The 17,957-nt window shown below is 40.9% G+C and overlaps 2 protein-coding genes and 1 non-coding gene across 3 annotated transcripts; 2 read left to right on the plus strand and 1 right to left on the minus strand.

Annotated features, from left to right (window-relative positions):
• The first annotated feature begins 58 nt into the window (after positions 1-58).
• LOC117422874 (nucleolin-like) lies at positions 59-8,052 on the plus strand. The gene is made up of 16 exons (XM_034038080.3): positions 59-231; positions 1,217-1,321; positions 1,590-1,701; positions 2,075-2,191; positions 2,516-2,641; positions 3,043-3,189; positions 3,329-3,415; positions 3,808-3,931; positions 4,024-4,160; positions 4,506-4,632; positions 4,896-5,050; positions 5,450-5,567; positions 6,042-6,187; positions 6,406-6,532; positions 6,908-7,158; positions 7,550-8,052. The coding sequence occupies exons 1-16, from the start codon at positions 214-216 to the stop codon at positions 7,609-7,611; spliced, it is 1,959 nt and encodes a 652-aa protein (XP_033893971.2). The 5' UTR covers positions 59-213; the 3' UTR covers positions 7,612-8,052.
• Positions 2,739-2,810, plus strand: LOC117423793 (small nucleolar RNA SNORD82). The gene has a single exon (XR_004547826.1). It is a non-coding gene; the product is annotated as a small nucleolar RNA SNORD82 (small nucleolar RNA).
• A 4,939-nt stretch (positions 8,053-12,991) lies between the features above and the next one.
• Positions 12,992-17,957, minus strand: LOC117423705 (UDP-GlcNAc:betaGal beta-1,3-N-acetylglucosaminyltransferase 7-like). Its single transcript, XM_034039800.3, has 2 exons — positions 17,747-17,957; positions 12,992-15,161 (listed from the first exon to the last, which is right to left on the minus strand). Coding segments are annotated over exons 1-2 (1,209 nt in total). The 5' UTR covers positions 17,749-17,957; the 3' UTR covers positions 12,992-13,954.

Below are 17,957 nucleotides of genomic sequence, written 5' to 3' on the forward strand. Positions count from 1 at the left end.
GCGTCACGTGTGAGGCGCGGGGGCGCGCTTGCTATGAAGTGGCTAAACCGCGAGACACCGCGCGTCTCTGTCTTTCTCCTTCCAGCGCAGCTCGAGACAGCAAGCAGGGCCACGTGCAGAGCAGCGCCGACAAAAAAATTACAATTAAGTCGTATTTTATACCGTTATTTTACAATCTAAACACCGACTGACCCGATTACAACATCTGCAAACATGGTGAAACTGGCAAAGGTAAGTCACGATTGTGTTACATATTGCCGTTTTTTAGGTGGGCTGCAGGATTGAAAAGTTTCCATTTATTTATTTATTTATGTATGTATTTATTTATGAAAACGATTCTCAGGATCGATATACCATTTGCTTTATTGTATTTAGAGGTGGTGGGAATGTTCAAATTAAGGATTTTTTTTTTGTAATCCGGTGCAGTTTAGTTAACGACGCAGTAATGGCTTTTTTTTTTTTTTTTTTCAGTCGACACAGATGTAAAGACAGCCATGTTTTCCCTTCTGATTGTTTTCGGTGTGGTGTACGCTGCTTTTTACAAAATGGCCATGCGCGCACACTCGGGCATTGTTCCTTATTTGCTTGTTTAAATTACTAAAGTGATCATTTTGTTGGGCTTCTTTTAGTTTTACATCCTAATTACATTCGAAACAAGTATCACGGCTGGAAGATAAACTTTATAGTTTTTATTTATTTTTTATATAAACCGTGTGTACCGGCACATGTTGAGTGTGTATAATATATATATATATATATATATATATATATATATATATATATATATATATATATATATATATATATAAAATCTATCCTTTCATCCCACACTTTATTTATATAAAGTATATTTCTTTTCACGGAAGTTATAAATATATTACTACATAGGTCGGGGAGGGTTCTGACGACGATTAGGCCTCGTTGAGCACCACGTGTGTTCCCATGTGTACCCCACGTGCGGTATATCTTGTATCTCATTTTAGTGGCACTGTATATACTGACTCGGGGAACAATGTTTTAAGGTAGTATATATCATTAAAAGGAATATTTTTATGTATTTCTTTTTTATATATATATATAAACAAGGCCGTAACAGTGGCCGCGTCCATGCATATAGGACCTGAAACTTTAGGGGCGTGGAGTTCTCTTCGGGCTCAGGGCGGAGTTTACTGTATGCTATACTTGTCTTACAAAAAAAAAATATATATTTTATTAGGCAGCGAAGAAACAAACTAAACCCCAAAAGGCAGCACCACCCCCTCCAAAAGATGTCGATTCCGAAGAGGAGGACTCCAGCGAAGAAGACAGTGAGATGGAAGAGGTAAGATGGGGAATCCAGCTACCCACGTGGGACATCTGTGCCTAAGGGGTTTACCAATAGAGGGTGCCTGCTGATATGCTAGAAGCAGTTTATTTGCAGTAGTATGTGGATACATTAAGTTATTCAGTCAAAGCTTTTGTTTATTTTTTTTGTCCCCACCACATGCAAATCACACATGGTGTAAATATTTTAAAGAACACAGATGAATATGAAGGCACGGTCATAGCTTGTCTGTTTTGTGTACACCAATGATTTATTTAATTTACAGATTCCTCTCCCAAAGGCAGTTAAGAAGGCTGCAACACCAGCCAAAGTAACCAAAGCTGCCAAGAATGGGAAGGTGGCAAAAAAGGAAGAAAGTGAGGAGGAGGAAGATTCAGGTAGGCTTGGCACAGCAAAGCTCAGTGTTTAACCGTAATGCCTAGGTTAGAAACTCCAGCCCTGCACACACTCCTGGATTTCAGAAGTACCATTGTTTATGTATTTAAATCCGACTAGCTCTACTCGGAACTGATTTCTCGTATTACAACATGAAAATGTCTGCTTTGCTTCTGCAGGTTGATGCCGATATAGGGAAGCAACAAGTTTATTTGAGACATGATTGCACAAACCCCTGCCTCCTGATCACAAATGTACTCAAGGGTAGTTGTGAAAGGCATGACTAGGCCTAGTGTGTGTTAACTCTGCAGAAGGCTCTCTAGAAACAAGCATTGCTGTTTTTCTCTGTGTGCTTAATTCTATGGTTTGTTGCAGATGAAGAGTCTGAGGAAGAAGTGCCACCACCCAAGAAAGGCAAGGTTACTCCTGCAAAGAAAGCTACTCCTGCAAAAAAGGCAGTACCAGTGAAAAAGGCAGAGTCCGAAGAGGATGGTAAGTTGTAAACTTCACACCTGTAGGCAAGACTTCAACTGGAGGAGCCCTTAATCAGTTGCATGAAGCTGGGTGCAATTTTGTATACAATTTGGGTACTGTAGTCCTTCCTTTTAAGATGGTGTTAAAAAAAAACTTGAATTATGAGGTTCCAACATGATTTCTGACGCCAAGTTAACATGCAGGACCTCAAAACTGAAATGGTTACAGCTGTCTTAACTTAAGCATAGTTTAGATGTTTTGCAGGTTGTGTGGTTGTAGCTAGTCTACCTGCTTGCATAATCAATGACTACAGGAGGGTTTTAATGTCTGATTTGTTTGCAGAAGAGGAGTCTGAGGAGGAAGCTCCACCCCCCCCCAAGAAGACCCCAGCTAAGGCTGCTATGAAAGTGACCCCAGCCAAGCTGGCTAAAAAGGAGGAATCTTCAGAGGAGGAGGAGGATGATGAAGGTAAGGGTTTTGCTAAACTAGATATTGCTTCTTTGCAGAACTGCAAATTAAAAGCATGCTTTAGTTGCGGGAGGTGGGGGACCACAGCAAACACAACTGCATACATGATGAGCACTAAGGGACTTAATACTGAAGAATGTGATGTCACTTATTTATAACTCTGATGTGCAGTTTGTGGTGTGTGATAAATATATATTTTTTATATAGAATATATAAAAATTATACACCATGTTTTTTAAATGAATGGTTGTAGACCAAAGAATACTGCTGACCGAGGTTCACTGAGCATATTAAGTAAAACTGAAGTTTTAATCTCTTCGGTGAGTGTACCTTATACCTTTCGCTACAGCATTACATTTATGTACTTAATGATTTTATTTGTTTGTTTATTACCCTTTTAGAGTCTGAAGAGGAGGCTATGGACACCGCCCCAGCACCTGGCGCCAAGGGAAAGAAGGCTGGTATGGTGAAGGTCCAGGAGGAATCGGAGGAGGAGGAGGATGATGATGACGAAGAGGAGGAGGAGGAGAGCGAGGATGACGATGAAAGTAAGTCATCTGGCGAATGCATCTTGCAAAGATTTTCTGGCGGTAATTTTTAGCAAGAGGCCCATCGGGGGTGGGGGGGGGGGGGGGGGTGTCTGTATTTCCCATGGTCCATACTCACCATTTTGTGTTCCACCCTCAGCACCTGCACAGACACCAGGAAAGAGAAAGAAGGCTGAGCCGTCGAAGGCAGAAACCCCTCCAACAAAGAGAGCCAAGTCTGGTGAAGGTACGCTCTTGCATGGTTTTGTAATGGGTGCAACAAACCTGCACATGTGATGAGCATTAAGGAACTACAGTACAACCTGTTAACAACCCCTTGAATAGAGGTTCTTTACTAAGCACCTCAAAGGTGTGTTAAACTTTGCATATGCACATAACTCCCTGCACGCTATTCTCATGGGAGTGACAAATTTGGACTCGCTTGTGCGCCACGTGGAAATCGTGGGATAAGCAGCTGGGTGGTTTAAACATGTACGCCTGCTAGCTAAACCCTCAATCTGAAGGATACAGCACAGTAATGGGGTGTTCTTGCTGAGAGAAGCTTACACTGTAGGGGTGAGGTTTGTTCTTGTATGTGCAGAATTGACGTGGTGATGAGCTTTTGTTTGTCTTGTTCAGGTTTCTCTCTCTTTGTTGGTAATTTGAACGCCAACAAGGACTTCGATGAACTCAAAGAAGCCCTAGGCACATTTTTTGCCAAAAATGATCTTGAGGTCCAGGACATCAGGATTGGGATGGCCAAGTAAGTCCGTCCTATTGTCAGTGAATGCAAAAAAACATTCTCCCCTATACACTTATTCACACTGCAGGACTTAATTTTGTTTGTTTTGTTAGGAAATTTGGGTATGTTGACTTTGCAACGGAAGATGATTTGGAAAAAGCCCTGGAGCTGAATGGGAAGAAGGTCCTTGGCCAGGAAGTCAGACTGGACAAGGCGAAGAGCAAGGAGAACTCTCAGGACAACAAGAAAGGTAGGCTGGATCCATTGCATGCTTGATCTGTTAATTATATTTTTCTAAATTCCACCATAACAAATTAGATGTGCTAGATCAAGTTTGGCTTGTACCACTTATAGTGGCTGCTTCCAATTCCATAAATGGCTGTTTACGTTTCGATATGTAAGTCTCAAATACAGTTTTAGAAAGAGGCACGTTCTAGCAGATCTCAGCTTGCGTTGGCCATGTTCTCTCCAAAGCATGTCTCCAATAGAAGCATGCTTGCATTTTGTTTTTCCAAAACCTGTGCAGTTTAATTTGAGCTACAAACCCTGTACTGTAGTTCTGTGTTTTAATGACTGTCTTTTTATCCTCTTGCAGAGAGAGATGCCCGTACCCTGTTTGTGAAGAACCTCCCCTACTCCTTAACACAGGAGGCTCTGAAGGCAGTTTTTGACAGTGCTGTAGATGTCCGCATACCCCAGGGCAGGGATGGCTCCAGCAGAGGGTAAGGGTTTAGAGAGCGCACTTCTACTGTAGTGTTGCTTTGGATATGTCCACTTTGAACCAGCCTGCTAATGACGCATTTCACAGCATGCATGTTGGACTACCTGTTAACCTTGGATAAGGGACTCGGACTAGTGCCAATCGGTGTATTTTAGGTTCTTTGTCTTGACTAGTTTTTTGTTTTACCTAGATGTTTGTTTTCTGCTAGCACAGGGATTTTTATAAATGTATTTCAAGGCCAAACTGATTCATTTTATTTAACAGAATTGCGTACGTTGAATTCAAGACCGAAGCTGCAGCGGAGAAGGTCATGGAAGAGAAGCAGGGTGTGGAGATTGAAGGCAGATCTGTGATCCTGGATTTCACTGGAGACAAAAGCCAGCAGAACCACCAGAAAGCAGGCAGACCCGCTGGGGCCGGTAAGGATGAATCAGTAACTCGTGCACAAGTAAATACTTAAGAAATGAAAACTGCTGCATTTACTGAAATCTGGTCTAGTTCGTGGGTAGGCAACCATGTCTTCTCCAGTCTGATCCACAGCAAGACTTTGTTCCAGTCAGGATCCATTTAAGTAATTGAGCTAAGCCAAGTTCGGCACAAAGTCCTGCAATGGAATGGACTGGAAAAGCTAGCCTATCTAGTTGAGGTTTCTGACTTGCAGTGGATGGCTAGATATGATAATGTGATGCTCAGAAACTGAAATGATCTCTAGATAGCAGAGTACTGATGTAGCCCATGCAGAATGTTTTGTTTGTAGCACACTGGGGTTGTATTAAACCCACAATAACACCTTTTTCTGTATTTCCCCCCTCCTGCAGAATGCAAGACTCTTGTTGTGAATAACCTGGCGTACACTGCCACAGAAGAGGTCCTCCAGAGCACATTTGAGAAAGCTGTCTCTCTCAGAATACCACAGAACAATGGCAGACCCAAAGGGTATGTTTGGCTGGGATAAATATCCTCTCTCTCTCTGTGAGAGAGAAGGGTTGTTTGGCTGTTATCAATGAAGAGCCTTGTAACAATGCTATATATATATATATATATATATATATATATATATATATATATATATATATATAAACAAAAAAAACTACTTGCCACCATGAGACTGTAAATCACAGCAGTTTATATGAAATGCTATTCTGTTTTTATTGCAGTTATCACTAACTGCATTAAGTAGTTGATAGAACAAAGCCAACCATGTTTGCTGTAGTTGTAGCTTTTGTGACTAGAAATGATTTAATACTCTCAAATCATGAGGATATTTATTCAAGATAGTAAAGTACTGATCTAGCTTAAGGACTGTTCTTTGACACTGCGGTGTCCTTTTTTACACCTGTTTAAAATGTGCAATCTAGATTTAACACTTCTAAATTATGTCTGTACCTTCTCTACTCACTCCCTGTATAGGTTTGCTTTTGTCGAATTTGAAAATGTCGAAGATGCTAAAGAAGCCCTTGAAAACTTCAACAACACAGAGGTTGAAGGCAGAACGATCAGACTAGAGTTCAGCCAGTCCAGTGGGCAGAAATTTGAAGGCGGTAGAGGAGCGGGTGGTAAGTACAGTTTGTATTGTTGGTGCTGAAATTCAAAGTGCTTTTTTAGGTGCCATCCCGTAGGTGGGATAAACTCTAAACCAAAAAAAATAAACTATGTAAAACTAGACACACGTTTAGACTAACTGTAGTGCTTCTAAATTTACGACTCTGACAAATACGTTCATCTCGAGGAAGGTGTAATTCTGTTAGTGACCATTCTCTGCTTCTATCTTCAGGTCCCTCAAAAACCCTTTTTGTCGGAGGTCTTTCAGAGGACACCACAGACCAGTCGTTAAGAGATGCCTTTGATGGTGCCATTGCAGCCAGAATAGTCACAGATAAGGAGACCGGATCATCTAAAGGGTAAGCAAGTGTGACATGCATTCTTAAGCATCCCAAGAATTTGTCATTCCTGTATTTTTGCGTGCATAGGTAAACTGCTATGAAGTGTGGGGGGTCTTTTTTTCTAAGCTTGTTCACTTTTACTATTGATTTTTCTAAGCTACCTTTTGAGCCTGTCTTGAGCTTGTCTGCCTTGAGTGTGGATTAGATAAATATGCACTCTTAGCACATAGCATTTTTTTCAACTTGGACATGCTTTTGTTCTCTGTAGCATGGCATTCAATGAATCCAGGTTACTTTAAAAGGATGGTTGTAAATGGGATTGTTGAACTGTTCCTTTGTATAATTTGACTGCAAACTTTTTTTTAACACCACCCTTCTATTCCTTTTCTTCAGGTTTGGCTTTGTTGACTTCGACTCTGAGCAGGTGTGCAAGGCTGCCAAGGAGGCAATGGAGGACTCTGAGATTGACGGCAGCAAAGTGACGCTGGACTATGCCAGGCCAAAGGGAGAGGGTCAGCGCGGAGGCTTTGGGGGTCGTGGAGGGTTCGGTGGTCGAGGAGGCGGCAGAGGAGGACGAGGGGGATTCGGCAGAGGAGGCGGAGGATTCCGGGGAGGCAGAGGGGGCAGCCGTGGAGGCTTCGGGGGTAAGAACAGCGCAACTTATTGTGGGGGTATAATCCAGACCTGGGTAACCTCAGGCTTTTACTAGTTGACAGTTGGTACTGCTGGATATTGGCTTTTTTTGTTTTGGAATAAATCAGTATTTCAAACCTAATATACCATTCACATGGCCACTAAGGTTTGGTTTTGTGGACCTTTTTAATACACTTTTTTTTTTTTTAAACTAGGAAGAGGACTTATCTAAACCAGTTTGTGAATGTATCGGATTGTAGTTGTAGTCTATTACATTTTATTAAGCTATTCCACAGCCTCTAAGATTGTGTTGAAATGTAATTGGGTAGTCATGTTGTGAATATGCTTGCTGTTGACGTGCTCTTGGTCAGTTCACCTGACATGCTCTCGTTTTCATTGCAGGTAGAGGAGGTGGCTCTGGATTTGGAAAACCACAGGGAAAGAAGATCAAGTTTGATAATTAAATCCTATAGATTTACATCTCTTGTTTTCAAACGGACTTGATTTGTTTCCTCCATGTGCCGTGACGGAGCCTTTGGACATTCCAGAATGCGTAAATATATATCTAAACGTAACGACAACCCAGTAGATGAAGAGAGCTGTTTGTGTGAGCTGTGATATGTTCGGACTGCCCGTTTCCATCTCCTCCTTCTCCCCATGAACTTTTTCAAAGGAGTAAAATGGAATGTGAAGACAACCCACTCTGTTAACGCCCTGTTGGCTTGGTACATGTTGTACATGCAACGATTTGTATAACTTCATTTTACCTTTTTGTAAAAAGTGCCGTCTTTCCTTTTTTTTTTTTTTTAGTTCACTGTAAATGCAGAGTGTTTTGATAATGTGCTTGGCAGATTGTAATGGACAGATGATTAAATGGACCCGACTGCGTTTTGGGTGTTTAGAAATGTTGTGGTGGTCATTGACTCTGAAAGTGTACTCTTAATTTATTTATCTGGGTTATTCTTGTCCTGTCATGGTGCAGCTCTTTCTGTTTACAGACCTGTACTGCTGCTTTTGAAGGTGTGCCTTCAATCCTGTTTCGCCATGTATAGATCGTAGGACATGGATGTGGTGCAAAAACTTGACGGCCCTTAAACAGTTTTCTAAATTGTATGGTTGGTAATAGGAAGAAAGAGATGGATATCTAAAGAAAATTAATTTGGGTTTTTAGGACACTGGTCAATCGGTTTGATCTTGATGACCAGCAATGCGAGTCCAATGTGGAAAACTTGACTACTGCTAATTAAATGTGAAGTTTTACTAAAGGTTAGACATTTTCCTTTAAACTACTTGATTGTTTGTTTTTTGGTGGTGGGGGGATTAATTATTTCTTAGCTGCTGCCCTTCTCCAGGGCCACTTACAATTGTTACAAGATATCTCATTATTTTTACATACAATTACCCAGTTATACAGTTGGGTTTTTACTGGCGCAATCTAGGTAAAGTACCTTGCTCAAGGGTACAGCAGCAGTGTCCCCAACGGGGATTGAACCCATGACCCTCCGGTCCAGAGCCCTAACCACGACTCCACACTGCTTCCACACACTTGCATAAACTGATTTAACATCAGAAATATCTGTGGGTTTTGTCAGTAAGCAGATGGCATTGCAAATTTAGTATTTAAACTGCAGTATTCACTTACAATAAATTGCTTTTGCAAAATCGTATTCCACTAGGTGGCAGACTTGTTCAATGAGTCAGCACTGAAATATTCTTTTGGCTGTGGGCCTGACTTCAGTTTAGTTAGTATCTGTTAAGTGTCTGTTTTTCCTATAATCGCACTGGTATGCTGACATTCAATTGTCTTGACACCAGGTTGGGTGTGGTGGGGGTACAATTTAACTATGTATGCATCTGTCAAACGCAGTACAATGATCTTCAATCTGACAAGAAAACTAGTCCTGCACTAGGTGGTTCCAGATAGGGGTGTGATCATTTATGGTGGGTACTCGCAAGATTCTGCTGAAAGCGTGTTTCCACCCCTGTGTCTTTCTTTCAAAGACATGATGATAGGAGGAAAGAAAGCTCCAATTTTCCATTCATAGGATTTGTCTACTGCTGGGGACATGGGATGAGTACAGGGTGAGTTTGCTAGCGTGATACACTGGCTGACATTTCCTATTAACATGTCTACATTAAACCCTTTTTTTTTTTTTCAGCAAATGAAATTCATTGGTTAATATTTCTACTTGTTTCATGCATGCCTGAATTATATAAAACATTTGATTTAAAAGTAGTGTATGTGAAAGAGGTGGTAGTGTAAATGCTGCAATCCACCCCCCCCCCAGCCTGAGATGAACATGTTTTTAAAGCTCACTTATTTATACTTAGGGATAAAGCATTGCACACTGTCTTAAAGCACAGTTAACCTTGCTGTGTCTGTCTTAAGCTGTTATCCATGGTTCGGTGCCTTTAGCTGGTAGTCTTTTTTTTCCACTTCGGCAGAGAAATGTCCAAGTGACTTCATGGATGCCCTTGTCTGAACCAGGCAGCTGACAATCTCTTTATTCACTGAGCTGTCATCGTTTGTACCAGCAAGCTCTTTGCAAAAGAAAAGTTGGCTTCCTGCTTCTTTCAGTGAGGAAACAGCCACTGAACTGATTCTTTTTGCTCCTGGGAGCGAGCTACAAAGGCCGGTTGTGTTAGCTGATGCCAGATAGCAGAGCTGCTGAAAGCAGGAGGAGCAGAACTGGAAGATGGGGATGAAGGGGACCGTTGAGGAATCGCACCTTCCACAACCTGGTGCTGCTCAGGAAGCGCTTTTGAGTTTTATGTCAAGTTATAAAATGTGTGTCAAATAAACCATTCATGTAAACGCATCAGCTGCTCGTCCATTCAGTCACTTAGCTGATTTCAGGTGTACAGGATCTGTCTGTTAGGGGTGGATATGCAGCAGATCATCCTCTCATCAGTCAGTCTTGGATATGGAAGCACCTGTCAACTGAGTTTTTCATACCAGAAGTCCACTGTATTACCACTCTATCTTGTCTTTATATTTAACCAATCAAGACTTTGTTACTAAATGACCTGAAAAAAGATGTACCCCATCAATGAGGAAAAAAGTATTTAGAATGATAGTACAAGTGCTACAAGTTTAGAGAATAAACCAGAACTTCAATTTTGCTGAGGTCGAAAGAATGCCAAATATTGAAATAAATGAAATCCTGAAAACTCATAAATTAGCATTTTGTTTTCATTTACCTTCAGTAGGTGCAATGAGATTCATTGCGCCTTAAAATAATTTGCCATGTGCCAATTAACTGACCACTCTGAGGCACATCGGGATGTGTGTGTTTCTGTAAGGTGGAGCCCATCTTCAACTCAAAGATCATTTCTTTGGATGAGTGAGCTCATGGCTACACAGCTATTAAATGTCTTTGGACGGAACCATTTCCTCCTTCCAAAGACCTTGGCATTTGCTTGAAACGCACAAAGCTGCCTGTAGCTCCTTCATGACCGGATATATGGACTGGACAAAGAATTAGAAACACTTGCCCCTAGACTGCCGCCTCTGGGGCCCCCGTCTCGATACTAGTGAATTTAAGCACTGTCAGACCCTTAACAGTGTGAACAAATGATGTGATTATTTATTGCACTTTTGAAGTGCTGTTGCTAAAACTGGTGGGCAGAGTAAGGAATATTTTCTAAAAGCCTTTAAGAGTCAAGGCCCTTGTGCCTGAGACGTTTGCATACTGGTCACTACAGTCTTCCAATACTTCTTTAGCAATAGACCTTTTAACCTGACTCACCTTGAGCAGCAGCGTTATTAGAAGACTGTGTGTCCTTATTGTAAAGTAAAATAAATGCAGCTCGCACTGTTTTCTAACTGCCAGACTACACAATCTGCATTATTGGAATGAATGGTTTAATGTAGGGGAAAAAAAGGACAAGGAAGATAAAGGACAGCCAGGGAAGCGCTGAACAGTACAGAGTCGGGAGGTGTGCTTTACATGTGCTTGGATAAACATGATAACGGTGCTTCTGCAAATGCATTTTTTAACGTGTCTGCTTGTTTCAGGAGTGACCCAAGGAATTAGGCTGGAGTATTTTGGACAGTTAAAGCAGGCTTATATAAGTCCAGCCGTGGAGGGCCATGCTGCACCAGCTGTAAGGGGTTAGAATAAAGACATGCATTAAGTTTCATTGGTGCAATTCAACAATTACCAACATGGTAGGAACACGATTATTAGAGCTGGAAAATATGTTGGCTAAAGGAATTGGCCTTTTCTAACATTGGTGCTGTCAATCAAATGCATTGTTACACTTATAAAAGTTTACTGTGGTGTATGGTCAGCAAGGTAAGTAATAGGCATGAGAATGGTAAAGTACAGAAACTTAGTGAAAACTACAACAAAGCAGGGCAAATGCATAGCATAAGCATGGCAAAATGCAAAATCACTGTATATTTACTTTGGTAAACTTCAAGTCGGAGTAAGAGATCCTGCCCTCCCTTGTCCCTTCTGCTGTCAGCCCTGGGGTTTGAGTAAGGAAATTCAGGGGGGTCGCATTCCATTTTGTTGCCTGGGTGCAACTGTAGTAGTCATGTGACAAGAAGTGGAAAAGATCAAAAGAACGTCCATGAGCCTGTAGCCATGTCCCTGCTGCGCCGAACATTTGCAGACTGTCCTGGAGGCAAAGTGTGAAGTCTCGCAAGTGTCTCTCTGTACTGCGAAGTTCAAACAGTGATCCAATTTCAAACAACAAACAGGAGCTGTAATTAGAAAACCTGAAGCTGTGGTTCCAGCATCCCACATGCAGGTGCAAACAGTGTGGACACCCTTTCCAAACAACAGCTGCTTGAAGGGTCTGGCAAGAAGGCACCGTGGTAACACTTTAAAATAACTAAATAAATAAAATATGTTTTTTGTTTTTGATACTTATATCTAATCCAAAATCAGTAAGAACCCTTTTGGATACTATGAGACTGCTGTACATGTTTTTACACACCTAATCAGAAGGATGAGATTTCACTGCCTTGCATTAGTTTGGACTGGCTTAAATAACCACATTTCTGGAAAACTGCTGTTAATATTTATCAACTCAGAGCTGACAAGCTGCCCTTCATAGACAACATGGATTTGTTGCAATGCAAAAGAACAGCGTAGCTTCAAGCTGATATTTGAAGCTTCTCTCTGGGTAATCACAGCTAGCTTGTTCTCACAGACACGTCTGTGTTATTCATGCCAATGGCACCAGTGATAAAGCCAGGTTGCCCTACAGTCAGGATATGAGAACAATGCAGCAGGAGAGCTGTATCAAGCAATCCGCAAATGATTAACTTTCTTCGAAGGGCACATTGTCAACTGTCATCTTTGTTGAAACTCATCCCTTGATAGTTTTAGTTGATGGTGTGTTTCTCAACACAACATGGTTTAGTGCACTGTAAGGTGTACTGTAAATCATAGTTAAATTGTAGTTAAGTAAAAGCATTGTAAAACATAACCACATGTATGGACATGTAGGTTGTGAATTTAATGTTATTTTATTATGGGGCTGTAATGATCCACATTCGGTACCCCTTACAGCTGTTCTAGTGTATTATCTTAGATACGTACAGCAGTGTGTATGTGTGTGCGTTCAGAGGATGAAATGACCTGAACCAAACCATTACAGATAAACAGCGGCTCTGAAGAGTGGGATACGAGTGTTGTATGGGAAGACTGTGCCAGATTCACTGGCTGTGAGTCACATTAAAAAATGATTGATAACTGTTTGGGGAAAAACAAAATCTGCAATAAATAAATAAGTTGAGCATATACTGTATACTATCTGTGACCTAAAACTTTGATCTACTAAAAAAAATAGTGATAAAATAAACACCCAAGGAGAACAGTTATTAAAGGTTTCTTTTTAAAAGGTATTTATTTCCAAACAACATTATATTACTGCTGAAATATTTGCATTTGTACAGGTTTATAACAAAGCCCTTGTGCCTTAACAGCATTCCATTACAATTCATTAGATTTTCATTCTTTCACATTCACATAGACAGCAAAGAATTTGACTTTAAACTTCCTTGTATATCAGTGGGAATGTGAAGAAGAAAAACCTGGCAATAACTTACATCCCGGTACCAGCCTTTCTTTATATATAGATAGATATTACCCTTTTTCTCTTTTTCTTTGTGCAATTATTATTATTATTATTATTATTATTATTATTATTCTTTTATAAATGTCACTTGAGGACGCTTCTCATAAAAGCTATTTTACTTCTAGCGTGTTGGTTCTGATAAGCGGGGACACGTTTCATTGCTGAGACAATAGGAATGACGCCTTGTGAGGTAGAGTAGCTTTACTTCAAACTGCTCCCTTTGAGAAGAAGATCTGCACATGCTTAGGGAGCACCCCATCTTAAATCGATAACAAATAATATTGCATAGCATTACTAACGATGCTACCTAAAGTTACAAGCTTTCCTAGAGACATTCTCTATTTATTTATTTTTGGTTGGATACAAAGTCTTTTCCCCTTTTAGCTCATGACCTTCCCTTGGGTAGCTCTTGTAAACTATGCATTCTGTACTGCATAACTGTCGGTACAGATAAGTACGGGATTTACATTCGGCTATTTGGTCTCTTCATGCCTACCCAGATTCTGTCACCTAAATAAAATAATGAATTTGATAAAAATAAAAAAAAACACGAAAGCTGGCCCACACAGGGATGTAACCCGTACAGTACAGTGTTCTCCGTAGACAGAGTACTTTTCTTTGAGTCAACTCAAATATAAATAGTTTTTTACAGTGCAGTTTCTGGGGTAGTTGTCAGTCCCCTAGGCTCCTGGTACTGGTAAAGCATCTAGACGGCTATAAAACCTCTATTTTCCGTGAGCAAACGAGGTTTCTCTTGACCAGACTCCACATGTGCATGAGTTCCGGAGGGAGCAGCTTGTGGATCACTATTAAGCTTTTGAAAAAGCAAGGTTCTCTGTTCATTTTGCTGTTCTTGTTCTTCACAATCCCAAAGGTCTTGAAGCCATCGTGCTTGACGGGAGTCACATGGAGAACTTCCAGGCACATTCCAAGGAAGACGTCATCAATGGGATAGAGGTCCAAGGTTTCCGAAGCTCCGTATAATTTTCTAGCCACATGCCCGTCCATCAGGAACCCCCCTCCCCCAGCATAGGGTGGGTAGTGTGTTTTATTATACAGGGCATCGGGGATGTAATATTTATTCTCCTTCTTTCTAATGGGTTTTGCCCTGTAGAGCACATCCCCAACGAACAGATTTGTAACCTTGCTACCATCCAGAAACTCCATGATGTTCTCCGTGTTGACATAAACGTCGTCATCACCTTTGAATATGTACTGCACGTTTTCACAGTAGGTGGAAAACCACTTCAAGAAGTGGACCTCTTTCAGAGTGAGGTTGAAGAAGCTATCCATGAAGTCCCACTGCAGGATGTCACCGTAGATGTAGTCTTCATATTCCAGGAGCTTCTGGTGATTGGCTTGCTCGCCCTCCTTGGAGGCGGCCCCTAGGAGGAACAAGGTCTTGACCTTATTGCCGTTGACCTCCCTCTCCTTGCCCCAGGTCTTCCTGATGATCTCCCTGCGGTCATGCTGCGTTATGATGGACTTGATGACGATCAAGAGGTAGACGTCTCCACTGCACTTCTCGGGGTGGTTGATGACCATGGGGAAATACCTGCAGTGTCTGTAGAGCAGGAACTGCTGAAAGTTAGACTCCAGGCCACCGAACCACTCCATGTGGGTGAAGTTCAAGTTGGCAGTGCAGTTGGTGGTGGTCACGTCCCAGGTCCGGCTCTGGGGTCTGTCGTCGGTCACTGTGGCTTCCTCGGTGGTAGCCTTGTGTTTCTTTTGATTCCAGAAGTTGTGTCCCGCGGGGAGGGCGTTTCGCTTCTGGGTTTTGAGCTCTCCCTGTGAAAGCTGCACTGGAAGACGGTCTCCGCTGGTGGTGGTGCCCCTTTGCGCAATGGTCAGAGTCACCACAATGATGAAAGACATCACGCACACACTTTTGCAAATCTTCCATCGTTCTCTGGTGCTCAACCTAAAAGTAAAAGAAAAAAGTAAATGAAAATATAAATTAATCGCCTCAATAAATTCGCCAAATACCTACTACAGTGTAACCAACATGTCCTTCAGAAATGATTTCCAGCTCCCTGCATTCCATTCAGGTTTTCTTTTCTTTTCTTAGACAACATAATTAAACAGCCTGTAGTGTGTACAATGAGAATATCCGCTAAAGGTCACTTTTGGTAACCTTATATCACTTCTATTATGTTTGACCTATTTATATGTAATAGAGAGGTGTTTTCCAAGCAAACCATGACACTCTTCCATAGCACAAGGACTTTCAAAAGCCTGCCAAAGACTGATCATTAATGTTACAAGCCTGGGACAATAACCACTGGACCACACTTCCTCAGCGGTCATGGGAGACACAGTGGTTGGAAGAGAGCTGTGAGATACTGTGCAGTGTGTCAGAGAGCTGTGAGATACTGTGCAGTGTTTCAGAGAGCTGTGAGATACTGTGCAGTGTTTCAGAGAGCTGTGAGATACTGTGCAGTGTGTCAGAGAGCTGTGAGATACTGTGCAGTGTTTCAGAGAGCTGTGAGATACTGTGCAGTGTGTCAGAGACCTCTGAGATACTGTGCAGTTTCAGAGAGCTGTGAGATACTGTGCAGTGTTTCAGAGAGCTGTGAGATACTGTGCAGTGTTTCAGAGAGCTGTGAGATACTGTGCAGTGTGTCAGAGAGCTGTGAGATACTGTGCAGTGTGTCAAAGAGCTGTGAGATACTGTGCAGTGTGTATGATAGTGCATCAGATAACCAGAATGTATCAGCTAGAGACCAATGACTGGGATTACATTGACTTTAATGAGTCGATTCCAAGAGTTATCGAAGTGTAAATGTTTCTGCTCTAGATTGAATATGGTTTAAGAGTGATGTTGTTTTTAGGGATGTGGAATGACTGCTGTCTGTTTCTGGCCATCTTGTCATCTTGCCAGGAAACCATTGAATGGGTTAATTCCTGGTTAAAGATGAATAAATAAAACAAACACTGTTTTTGTAACGATTCTGCTGGGATACAAAGAGCTACCTCTCACACGCGCGTTGGAGAAGGGTTCGCTTCATGGAAATGCCTCTACTTGTATGCTGTTGTCACATAGTTGTGGGTTAGAATTAAGAATTTTGGGAATACCGATTTAATGTTGTTTTCATATGTAAAGCTGCATAAATCTTAGGCAGCATTTTTTTTTCTTATATCAGCAAAAATATCTTCTCACGAGGCTCGGTGGGGACTGCCTAAGCAAATATAGTGCATATTATATAAACCTTTTTTAAGTACAGTATAATTTTTTTATAAATTAATTTTTTTGAATTAATGAATTGTTATCATGCAGTTCACTGTTTGCATCATAAATCATTTGGAAAATATGAGATGCGTAAATGAGCTACTAACAACCTGGCAAACAACAGCAACTGACGTTTTAGAAGACTTTACTGTCGAGGCACTGAAAAGCGCGTCGCATTTTTTAAAGTAAATACTTCTGCGGATCGTTTATAGTTTACTAAAGGCTTACTCCTGCTGAATGGTACAGCGATTCACATGCTACACAAGTTCTTAAACTGTTTTAATGAGCTTCCAAAAACCGTCCATGAATAAGAGAAAGTTAGTAAAAAGTAAGTTGCTAACGTTAAATTAGTTTTTGGAGAAATGTCAAATCACAGCTGAAAATTGAATTTTTAACCTCAATACAGCCTCTACCGTATTCCCTTACTTGAAAAATATAAGTTACAGTTTCAACACAGTTTCAACACCTTGGAATTTCTATTGTGCAGCACTTTATTATATGGTGCTGCGTTTGGAAATGGCAATAAGGAAAATGACGATAAATACGCACGCCAGTGTGCTTACTGAAATTATTAACAGATCATACGCGCTAACAGAACATCACTGGCAATCGTGTATCTATCTATCTATCTATATATATATATATATATATATATATATATATATATATATATATATATATATATATATATATATATATATATATGGACTATTTCAAATGTACACAGCAGTGGAGTAAATAATGCATTTACAAGAAGTATAGGAGTTGCAAATAGACAGAACAGACAGTTTGCATGATGTATGATGTATAGTGTTAAACCGTATCTATCATAAAGGAGAAGTCAAGTTTAAAATGTAACTTGAATGGCGCTGCCACAGCTGGGATAGCAATGTTCAATAAAGCTCTATCTTGTAGGCAGCCACGGTATAGTTTCTCTCCATCGTTTATTTTAAATGATCAATGCAGTGTCCCGATCAAACAGTTCTGTTTGTACATGTTTCTGTCACCAGAGAGATAGAATACACATTGCTCAGCGTAACGACGGATTGAATTATTGCATCTGTTAGCCAGAATAACGCCCTCATTATGAATGCATGGATTCTTCAACAAAGCTATATATTACTGATTCTGTACCGCAGTAACACATGATAAAAAAACAAAAACAATTATAGCATCACCATTTAAAAAGGATACTGCTATCAAATAAAATAACTCGTTGAAAACACACATGGGCACATAGGTATCCAGGTTAAACACGCACAGAAATATATACTTACATTTTTTTTTAACGATACTGTATTGGAAATATAATACAGTTAAATATAATAGCGTTAAGAAAAGGAAACGGCGATCTCGCGGACGGACTCTAACCCCTGACTGTGCTTCGGACCCGACCCCGCTGCGTGCTGCTCGAGCTCCTGCAATCGAATGCGATGTCAAAGTGTGTATCTCCACCGGCCTCTGATCACCGCACCTCTTCACACACAC

This window comes from Acipenser ruthenus, chromosome 17, assembly GCF_902713425.1.
Source record: "Acipenser ruthenus chromosome 17, fAciRut3.2 maternal haplotype, whole genome shotgun sequence".
In the NCBI taxonomy this organism is placed as follows: domain Eukaryota; kingdom Metazoa; phylum Chordata; class Actinopteri; order Acipenseriformes; family Acipenseridae; genus Acipenser; species Acipenser ruthenus.